Raw genomic sequence first — 10,891 nt, forward strand, 5'->3', positions numbered from 1 at the left:
AGGAAACATTTTTTCCTTTTTGCCAACCGATGAGGGTACATCTGACGATCCCGTCGAAGGGTGTTCTTATGCCATGCCAGAAGGATCTAGGAAGAGGAGAATGGTCAACTCTCCTAATCTTTCTCGCAAAGGTCGCAAGATAACCCCTAGCGGAATGACCAATAAGCCAACACAAAAAGGAAGCGGTGAAGAAAAACCGAAGCAAGTACCTCCCGGTTTTAATTTTAAATCAAACCAGGAGTACCCACCGCTTCCTGGGGCACCAAAAACCCCTCGTGCACCCATTTTTCGATCAGAGGATAAAAAAGAAACAGGGTTCATAAATTTCTCTGATATTGTGGACTGGATATTCAAAACATTCAACATAACAGATCTCCTTAAAAAACATTCTTTTTGCCCTTCTCCCTACAGTGAAAACCTTCTTGAAGCAACTAGCAGCAACTTGGCCCCTCATTTCAGCTATCATATATTTCAATGACTAATACGGCGAAAGAGGTTAGGAATTTTATCACTGTATTACAGTGGAATTGCAGAAGTATCATCCTTAAATTCGATCTATTTTCTCATTTAATAAATACATACAATTGTGACGCATTTGCGCTCTGTGAAACCTTACTCAATTCAAACGATCAACTCAATTTCTACGATTTTAACATTATTCGTCGAGATCGAGACTCACACGGTGGAGGGGTACTTTTAGGGATTAAAAAGTGCTATTCCTTCTTCCGAATCGACCTCTCTCGATTTCGAATATTGAAGTCGTTGTCATTCAAACGAATATGAATGGAAAAAACCTATGCCTTGTTTCGTTATATATCCCTCCATCGGCGCGGATTGAACAGAGGCATCTCACTGATATAGCAGAGTTGCTCCCGCGCCTTTTTTGATATTGGGAGATTTTAATTCTCACTAGTAGCGGAGATCGACCGGAATAATTGTTACAGAGGTGGGATGGCTTTCTCGGTCTTGAAGAATTAAAACGACTAGATTTTGGTCAACCTGACGTTTCGACCTTTGGTTTAGGCCTTTATCAAAGGATACTATGGATAAAAATGACATAATTACATGTAGGTACTAACTAACAACACAAAGCTTTAAACTTACACACTAGTCTGCCGTTTTTCGTTTCTTAAACATTTAACACTGATTCTTGAAGGTTTCGCGTTAATTATTTGTCAATGCATAATTTGTCTTAACTTGTCTAATGTCTAATTAATATCGGGAAAAAAAATCGGGAAAAAATATAGTTTGACTTGGCGGAAAACTAAAACTGTATCGGGTTTTTCAAAATTGGGAGTGAGATGCTTTATGGTTGATGTGATTGAGTATCTGTGGTGCTATAATCTGGGCTATTTGTTGGTCTGTTATTATTGAGAGTGATCTGTGATCTGCGAGAGGTGGTGTTTTGGTATGTGTGAAGAATGCCTGCGTAAGTGGTGTTGAGGTTATCTACATCTGTTCTGAAGTTAACTGTGTTTGGTGTGTTCTGGATATGACACATTTCAAGTATTGGTAGATCAGAAGCTTTGTAACTGCGGTCTATTATTTTGGTTTTGCTGAGGTTGAATGTGTGTTCATGATCGATCATGTGTTGTGTGAGAGCTGTTCGTTGTTCGCTGGGCTGGTATGGGGATGCAAGCAATTTGTTGACATTGGATTTGTGTCCACTGATTCTTGTCTTCAATTGATTTTTTGTCATCCCTATATATGATTTGGCACAATCGTTGCAGGGAATCGAATAGATAACATTGCTGTGTTGTAGTGGTTCTATTGGATCTGTCACTGGTCCTAACAGATTTCTCGTTGTTTTGATGGTTTTTAATGCTATCTTAACTAGGGGATAGTCTTTTTTCAGGATGCTAATTAGAATGGAGCTGAGTGTCGGAATGTTGACCATGGTGCGGTAGGTTATTTCAGGAACGACGTTGTCTCCCGGTGTGCTGTTGGTGGTTGGTGTTGCAGGTGCAGTTATCGGTTGTTTGATGCTATTCGTGAGGCGGTTTATCAGAGCGGATGGATAGCTGTTGCGGCGGAGATGTTGAAAGATGATGTGTTTTTGTTGTGTTATGCTGCTGTTGGTGGTCAGACTGGTGACGCGATGAATGAAGTTAGTTGCGACGTTTATCTTCATTGCGAGTGGGTGAAACGAATGGTAATTGAGCAGACGTCCAGATGCTATTGGTTTCGAATACCATTCTGTGCTGAGTGTTTGATTGGCGGGCAGACTAGTGTGTAAGTTTAAAGCTTTGTGTTGTTAGTTAGTACCTACATGTAATTATGTCATTTTTATCCATAGTATCCTTTGATAAAGGCCTAAACCAAAGGTCGAAACGTCAGGTTGACCAAAATCTAGTCGTTTTAATTCTTCAAGACCGAGAAAGCCATCCCACCTCTGTATTAATTCTCACTGTTCGCTATGGGGGTCGCTGTACGACGACAACCGATCTTCTTTAATCTGTAACTTAATCGACGACTTCAATATGACACTTTTGAATACTGGGGAAGCGACACGTGTACCTAATCCTCCAGCACGCGAAAGCGTGCTTGACCTATCCCTTTGCTCGACATCACTAGCGTTAGATTGCCAGTGGAAAGTAATCAATGATCCACACGGTAGTGATCACCTACCAATCGTTATCTCAACTGCTAATGGGTCAACTCCAACGGATCCAATCAATATTGCGTATGACCTCACACGTAACATTGATTGGAAGTCCTATGAGACCATAATATCGCAAAGAATCGAGTCCCACGTGGAACTTCCTCCGGAGGAAGAATACGCGTTTCTTTCTGGCTTGATCATCGACGCCACGACTCAAGCTCAGACGAAACCGATACCCGGGGTAACGATTAGACGGCGCCTTCCCTCCAAGTGGTGGGACAAAGAGTGCTCAGACCTGTACGCGCGAAGGTCCTCGGTGTATTTGGCCTTCCGAGAACAAGGCACTATCGATTTGCTCCGAAAGTACGATGTACTGGATAGACAAATGAAGAGCTTGATAAAAGCAGAAAAACGCGGATACTGGCGGCGGTTTGTGAACGCGTTGTCGAGGGAAACAGCGATGAGCACTCTTTGGGATACCGCCAGGCGCATGCGGAATCGTAACGTCTCGAATGAGTCCGAGGAGTATTCAGATCGCTGGATACTCGATTTCGCCAAAGAGGTCTGTCCGGACTCTGTTCCCGAGCAGAAGACCTTTCGCGACGCGTTTTTAGTAGCTACGGAAGAGCCTCCATTTTCGATGTTGGAATTTTCAATGGCTCTCCTCTCGTGCAACAATAAAGCTCCAGGGTTGGATAGAATTGAATTCAACTTGTTGAAGAATCTACCTGACTCTACGAAAAGACGGATGTTGAACTTGTTCAACAATTTCCTTGAGCTAAACATTGTTCTGCACGACTGGAGGGAGGTAAAAGTCATTGCCAAGCATGGAAAAGTTCACTCACTAGCAGTATTTCATGCAAATGTGTTCTTTGATTTATCAGTTATCGTTCAACTATTTCCACTCGCGTACAAGTTTTCCATAGAAACGCTGCTGATTGTTTTTCGCTTCTAAGAGTTCCGAATACCATAGAAGGAGACTGAATGATTCAAACACGATAGTATTTATTGTATCCAAGTTCACTTGCATTCAAAATTATCGCGAGAAGCTTTGAGATATTATCGCCAGTGATACAAAATTATGAATCCAAATGAACGTTAGATTGCGTTCAATTGTTTGCTTGCCGGAGCAAATAGGTATCATCAATGCTTACGGAAATTGTAGCATGGTGCATTAGCATCTGATACTTGAAATCACCAAGAATCATCGTGGTATATCACGGTGAAAGCACGACGTGGAGTAGCCGAATTCAGCCTACAAGCAGCCAACATTTGAAAGAATCATTGCGATCGCTTGAGTGCAATCATTTACGATTCTTTCGTGAAACACTCGCTAGATGTAGCTCGCTCCGCCTAAAGCAGGCAATACTGAAACAAAATCATCAAAGAAAGCTACCATATATTTCTTTGCTCTAAGTTGTCGTTTGCAAGCTTGAGAATGTGTAACTTTTAATAGCGATGGTTTGCTAGGATTGAAAGCTTATAAATAGCACGTTCAGAAATGATACCCGAATGATTGTTATGCGATACGAGTTTTTCCATCCTTGGTCATTGCTATTCAAAAACCCGGAAAACCCGCCTCTGATCACAATTCTTATAGGCCGATTGCCATGCCGGGGCAAAGGAACGAAGTTATAGGCCGGGGCAAAGGAACGAACGATTGCCTAGCGTTGCTTTCTACCGAAATTCAACTCGCCTTTGCTCGAAAAGAGCAAATGGCTTCTGCATTCTTGGACATTAAGGGGGCTTTTGACTCTGTCTCTGTTGAAGTTTTAACCGAGAAACTTCATTCGCAGGAACTTTCACCAAATTTGAATAATTTTTTGCTCAATTTGTTGTCAGAAAAGCATATGTATTTCTCACATGGTGATTCGACAACTTCCCGAATTAGTTACATGGGTCTTCCCCAGGGCTCATGTTTAAGCCCTCTCTTATATAATTTTTACGTTAATGACATCGATAAATGTCTTGCAAATTCATGCACGCTACGGCAACTTGCAGACGATAGCGTTGTATCCATTACTGGAAGCGAGGCTAACGATCTGCAAGGACCGTTGCAAGATACCTTAGACAATTTGTCTGAACGGGCTCTTAAGCTGGGTATCGAATTCTCTCCGAAGAAAACTGAGCTGGTCGTTTTTTCTAGGAAGCATAACCCAGCTCAGCTGCAGCTCCTACTAACGGGTAAAACGATCTCTCAGGTTTTAGTCGCTAAATATCTCGGGGTCTGGTTCGACTCTAAATGCACCTGGGCTTGTCATATTAGGTATCTAACACGAAAATGCCAACAGAGGATTAATTTTCTTCGTACGGTTACCGGAACCTGGTGGGGAGCCCACCCAGGAGACCTTCTAAGGCTTTACCAAACAACGATATTGTCTGTAATTGAGTACGGGTGTTTCTGCTTCCGCTCCGCAGCAAACACACATTTGATCAAACTGGAACGAATACAATATCGTTGTTTGCGTATTGCCTTAGGTTGCATGCAGCCGACCCATACGATGAGTCTTGAAGTGCTAGCGGGTATTCTTCCGTTGAAACATCGTTTTTGGAATCTCTCTTACCGGTTGCTAATTCGATGCACAATTATGAACCCATTAGTAATTGAAAATTTCGAGAGGTTGGTCGACCTTCAATCTCAATCCAGATTTATGACTTTATATTTTGACTATATGGCTCAAGATATTAATCCTTCTTCATACGATTCCTCCAATGTCGCACTTTTAGATACTTCTAATAATGCTATATTCTTCGACACCACCATGAAACAAGACATTTCTGGTATCCCGGAACAATTGCGACCCCAAGAGATCCCTAAAAATTTTTCCAATAAGTTTAAACATGTTAGTTATGATAAAAGGTTTTACACTGACGGATCTAATCTAGATGAGTCCACTGGCTTCAGTGCTTTCCACGAAAAATTTTACCGCCTCCTACAAACTCGATGCTCCTGCTTCCGTGTACGTCGCAGAACTTGCTGCTATTCAGTACTCTCTTGGGACCATCGAAACCCTGCCCATAGACCACTACTTCATCTTCACAGACAGTCTCAGTGCCATTGAGGCTCTGCGATCGATGAAGACGATAAAAATTACCGGGTTACCTTAGCGTGGGTCCCTTCTCACTGTTCCATTCCGGGCAATGAAAAGGCTGACGCTTTAGCTAAGGTGGGTGCTATTGATGGCGATATTTATGTAAGGCCAATTGCTTATGATGAATTTTATAGCATTTTGCGTCAGAGAACACTCAACAGTTGGCAATCATCATGGAACTCAGATGAACTGGAACGGTGGCTACATTCCATTTTTCCTAAGGTATCGACGAAAGCATGGTTCAAGGGGTTGGATGTAGGTCGGGACCTTATTCGCGTGATGTCCAGACTTATGTCCAATCACTATACGTTAAACACGCATCTCTTTCGTGTAGGGCTTGTAGACAGTAATTACTGCGTTTGTGGCGATGGCTACCATGACATCGAGCATGTTGTTTGGTCGTGTACCGAATACTGTGGTGTTAGGTCTGAGCTTATAGATTCCCTTCGGGCCCGAGGAAAACAACCGAACGTACCCGTTAGAGACATTCTGGGAAGCGGTGATCTCCAGTACATGACACAGCTATACGGGTTTATAAAAAATGCTGGCATTAAAATTTGATTTCTTTTATCTATTTGCTAGAATACAATTTCTGTCACAAACTGAAAGAGAATGATACACCCGGCTGGAGACACTAAAACGAAGACTCGGCATCTCTATGTTTACGCAGACACCTCAGACCAAAACTGCTCAAATAGAACATCACTGGTTAGCCACGTACAAATGAATACATTCTGTAATATAAAATAGTTAAAAACAAAATTGTAACACCCCTCCTCTCACCTTAAATCCCCACTAGCTCGTAGTCGGCCGCGAGAATAAAAAAAGGCCTCCCTCTTTTCCTGCTAATTTAGAATTTAAAAAAAATGTACTTGGCTCAGTTAAACATAAATTGTATCGTGCCGTGTCTTTGGGAGCACCGTGTGCCGTTTAGGTATAAACGTTGTAGCGTATTGTTTTATAAAACGTCGTTACTTTTTAAATATTTATCTAATACATGTACTTCTGTTTTCTGTCAAATATCTAGTTAAAAATATTGAATAAATCTGTCAAAATTATCCACTGCATCGGTCACTTCACCCCTGCTGGATCTATCTCAAAGCGCCCCACGGCTTGCGTCCAAAATCTAACCCTCGGCAAATCGTTGCTGTTGTTGCTGCCACTTCAGTTTAAACCATACTGCTGCTACAGATCCCCGGCTCGTTCATTATCCTGGAACCACCCTTGCCTCGCTGTGGCCCGCTAACTGCAAAACGGTGTTGGTTTTGAATTTTAATTTTTTGTGACATTGCGTGAATAATTTAGCTTAGCAGCATCGGTTGTCTAGCGGATTGGTGAATTGTTTGGCTGGGATTTTCCACCGGTGCGGGTGTCGTTTGCGTCTGGCAGCCATTCGCCAGGCTATGCTTTGCATCAAACTACGAACCGAAGCTGTCGCCGCTTTGGTTTCGGTTTTGTCATACAATGTGTGGGTTAACAGCGTAGATTTCATAGATGGGAAACAGGTACAGTACAAAACTTTCAAAGCTCATAAACGTGAGTTTTCAGTGATAAACATAGCTGACATATCAGACCAACTTCCGCCCGAAATCCTGCCACCATGCATTAGATTTCGAGACGCGCAGTTCTATGCTTTGAAGGACCGACCGATATCAGCAATTTGCATTTAAATGTTTCGGTGTTTGATATATGGGTTCCATTGTTCGACTTTGGGCGTGTTTCCGTTGGAATGGAAGCAAGAAGATTACAATCTGCGTATATCTATTAGAGAACTGCCACTGGAAAGCAAAACCATCGAGTGCCACCTACGCATTTGTGTGCTACACATTATTTCTTGTCCATCGATAGTGTTGTTAGCTTTGGTGAACAAGAGCACAAAATGAATTATGATAGCCGCCATTTGTAATGGCAGCAAGTGAATGTTTGCAATCCTAGTTTGAGGTCCCATATTTTCGGTCGAATTCATTCGTCATTCAGGACCTGACTAACTTGTCTGTATGTCAAATTCAATGAGTTAACCCAAAAAATACTTAATGTTTTCTGTTGTGTCTGTTTTCTATATCTTTCTCTGTTGCTCCGTTATTTGTTTTATTTAACCTTTTTTCAGCTTCCTCTTTTCTGTTTCTTCTATTTTTGTGTTTTGTTTTCTGTTCTTAATATTTTTTTTGTTTCCTTTCCTGTTTTCTGTTAACTGTTTTCTCTTTTCTGTTTTCTGTTATCTGCTCTCTGTGTTCTGGTTTCTGTTTCCTGTTTTCTGTTTTCTATTTTCTATTACCTATTTTCTATTTTCTATTTTTTATTTTTTATTTTCTATTTTCTATTTTCTATTTTCTATTTTTTATTTTCTATTTTCTATGTTCTATTTTCTATTTTCTATTTTCTGTTTTCAGTTTTCAGTTTTCTGTTTTCTGTTTTCTGTTTTCTGTTTTCTGTTTTCTGTTTTCTGTTTTCTGTTTTCTGTTTTCTGTTTTCTGTTTTCTGTTTTCTGTTTTCTGTTTTCTGTTTTCTGTTTTCTGTTTTCTGTTTTCTGTTTTCTGTTTTCTGTTTTCTGTTTTCTGTTTTCTGTTTTCTGTTTTCTGTTTTCTGTTTTCTGTTTTCTGTTTTCTGTTTTCTGTTTTCTGTTTCCTGTTTTCTGTTTTCTGTTTTCTGTTTTCTGTTTTCTGTTTTCTGTTTTCTGTTTTCTGTTTTCTGTTTTCTGTTTTCTGTTTTCTGTTTTCTGTTTTCTGTTTTCTGTTTTCTGTTTTCTGTTTTCTGTTTTCTGTTTTCTGTTTTCTGTTTTCTGTTTTCTGTTTTCTGTTTTCTGTTTTCTGTTTTCTGTTTTCTGTTTTATGTTCTCTGTTTTCTGTTTTCTGTTTTCTGTTTCCTGTTTTCTGTTTTCTGTTTTCTGTTTTCAAATTTCTGTTTTCTGTTTCCTGTTTCCTGTTTCCTGTTTTCTGTTTTCTGTTTTCTGTTTTCTGTTTTCTGTTTTCTGTTTTCTGTTTTATGTTTTATGTTTTATGTTTTCTGTTTTCTGTTTTCTGTTTTCTGTTTTCTGTTTTCTGTTTTCTGTTTTCTGTTTTCTGTTTTCTGTTTTATGTTCTCTGTTTTCTGTTTTCTGTTTTCTGTTTTCTGTTTTCTGTTTTCTGTTTTCAAATTTCTGTTTTCTGTTTCCTGTTTCCTGTTTTCTGTTTTCTGTTTTCTGTTTTCTGTTTTCTGTTTTATGTTTTATGTTTTCTGTTTTTTGTTTTCTGTTTTCTGTTTTCTGTTTTCTGTTTGCTTCCGCCCGAAATCCTGCCACCATGCATCAGATTTCGAGACGCGCAGTTCTATGCTTTGAAGGACCGACCGATATCAGCAATTTGCATTTAAATGTTTCGGTGTTTGATATATGGGTTCCATTGTTCGACTTTGGGCGTGTTTCCGTTGGAATGGAAGCAGGAAGATTACAATCTGCGTATTAGAGAACTGCTACTGGAAAGCAAAACCATCGAGTGCCACCTACGCATTTGTGTGCTACACATTATTTCTTGTCCATCGATAGTGTTGTTAGCTTTGGTGAACAAGAGCACAAAATGAATTATGATAGCCGCCATTTGTAATGGCAGCAAGTTAATGTTTGCAATCCTAGTTTGAGGTCCCATATTTTCGGTCGAATTCAATCGTCATTCAGGACCTGACTAACTTGTCTGTATGTCAAATTCAATGAGTTAACCCAAAAATTACTTAATGTTTTCTGTTGTGTCTATTTTCTATATCTTTTTCTGTTGTTCCGTTATTTGTTTTATTTAACTTTTTTTCAGCTTCCTCTTTTCTGTTTCTTCTATTTTTGTGTTTTGTTTTCTGTTATTAATTTTTTTTTGTTTCCTTTCCTGTTTTCTGTTAACTGTTTTCTCTTTTCTGTTATCTGCTTTCTGTGTTCTGGTTTCTGTTCCCTGTTTTCTGTTTTCTATTTTCTTTTCACTATTTACTATTTTCTATTTTTTATTTCCTATTTTCTATTTTCTATTTTCTATTTTCTATTTTCTATTTTGTATTTTGTATTTTGTATTTTGTATTTTGTATTTTGTATTTTGTATTTTGTATTTTCTATTTTCTATTTTCTATTTTCTATTTTCTATTTTCTATTTTCTATTTTCCATTTTCTATTTTCTATTTTATATTTTCTATTTTCTGTTTTCTGTTTTCTGTTTTCTGTTTTCAGTTTTCTGTTTTCTGTTTTCTGTTTTCTGTTTTCTGTTTTCTGTTTTCTGTTTTCTGTTTTCTGTTTTCTGTTTTCTGTTTTCTGTTTTCTGTTTTCTGTTTTCTGTTTTCTGTTTTCTGTTTTCTGTTTTCTGTTTCCTGTTTTCAAATTTCTGTTTTCTGTTTTCTGTTTTCTGTTTTTTGTTTTCTGTTTTCTGTTTTCTGTTTCCTGTTTTCTGTTTTCTGTTTTCTGTTTTCTGTTTTCTGTTTTCTGTTTTCTGTTTTCTGTTTTCTGTTTTCTGTTTTCTGTTTTCTGTTTTCTGTTTTCTGTTTTCTGTTTTCTGTTTTCTGTTTTCTATTTTCTGTTTTCTGTTTTCTGTTTTCTGTTTTCTGTTTTCTGTTTTCTGTTTTCGGTTTTCTGTTTTCTGTTTTCTATTTTCTATTTTCTATTTTCTATTTTCTATTTTCTATTTTCTATTTTCTATTTTCTATTTTCTATTTTCTATTTTCTATTTTCTATTTTCTATTTTCTATTTTCTATTTTCTATTTTCTGTTTTCTGTTTTCTGTTTTCTGTTTTCTGTTTTCTGTTTTCTGTTTTCTGTTTTCTGTTTTCTGTTTTCTGTTTTCTGTTTTCTGTTTTCTGTTTTCTGTTTTCTGTTTTCTGTTTTCTGTTTTCTGTTTTCTGTTTTCTGTTTTCTGTTTTCTGTTTTCTGTTTTCTGTTTTATGTTTTATGTTTTCTGTTTTCTGTTTTCTGTTTTCTGTTTTCTGTTTTCTGTTTTCTGTTTTCTGTTTTCTGTTTTCTGTTTTCTGTTTTCTGTTTTCTGTTTTCTGTTTTCTGTTTTCTGTTTTCTGTTTTCTGTTTTCTGTTTTCTGTTTTCTGTTTTCTGTTTTCTGTTTTCTATTTTCTGTTTTCTGTTTTCTGTTTTCTGTTTTCTGTTTTCTGTTTTCTGTTTTCTGTTTTCTGTTTTCTGTTTTCTGTTTTCTGTTTTATGTTTAATGTTTTCTGTTTTCTGTTTCCTGTTTTCTGTTTTCTGTT

The 10,891-nt window shown here is 38.1% G+C and overlaps 1 protein-coding gene across 1 annotated transcript; it reads right to left on the reverse strand.

The window, feature by feature from the left end:
- Positions 1-1,306: 1,306 nt before the first annotated feature.
- On the reverse strand, positions 1,307-2,131 carry LOC129729027 (uncharacterized). Its single transcript, XM_055687503.1, has one exon. The coding sequence runs from the start codon at positions 2,129-2,131 to the stop codon at positions 1,307-1,309; it is 825 nt and encodes a 274-aa protein (XP_055543478.1).
- Between the last annotated feature and the right edge of the window lie 8,760 nt (positions 2,132-10,891).

Source organism: Wyeomyia smithii, chromosome 3 (assembly GCF_029784165.1).
Source record: "Wyeomyia smithii strain HCP4-BCI-WySm-NY-G18 chromosome 3, ASM2978416v1, whole genome shotgun sequence".
NCBI lineage: Eukaryota > Metazoa > Arthropoda > Insecta > Diptera > Culicidae > Wyeomyia > Wyeomyia smithii.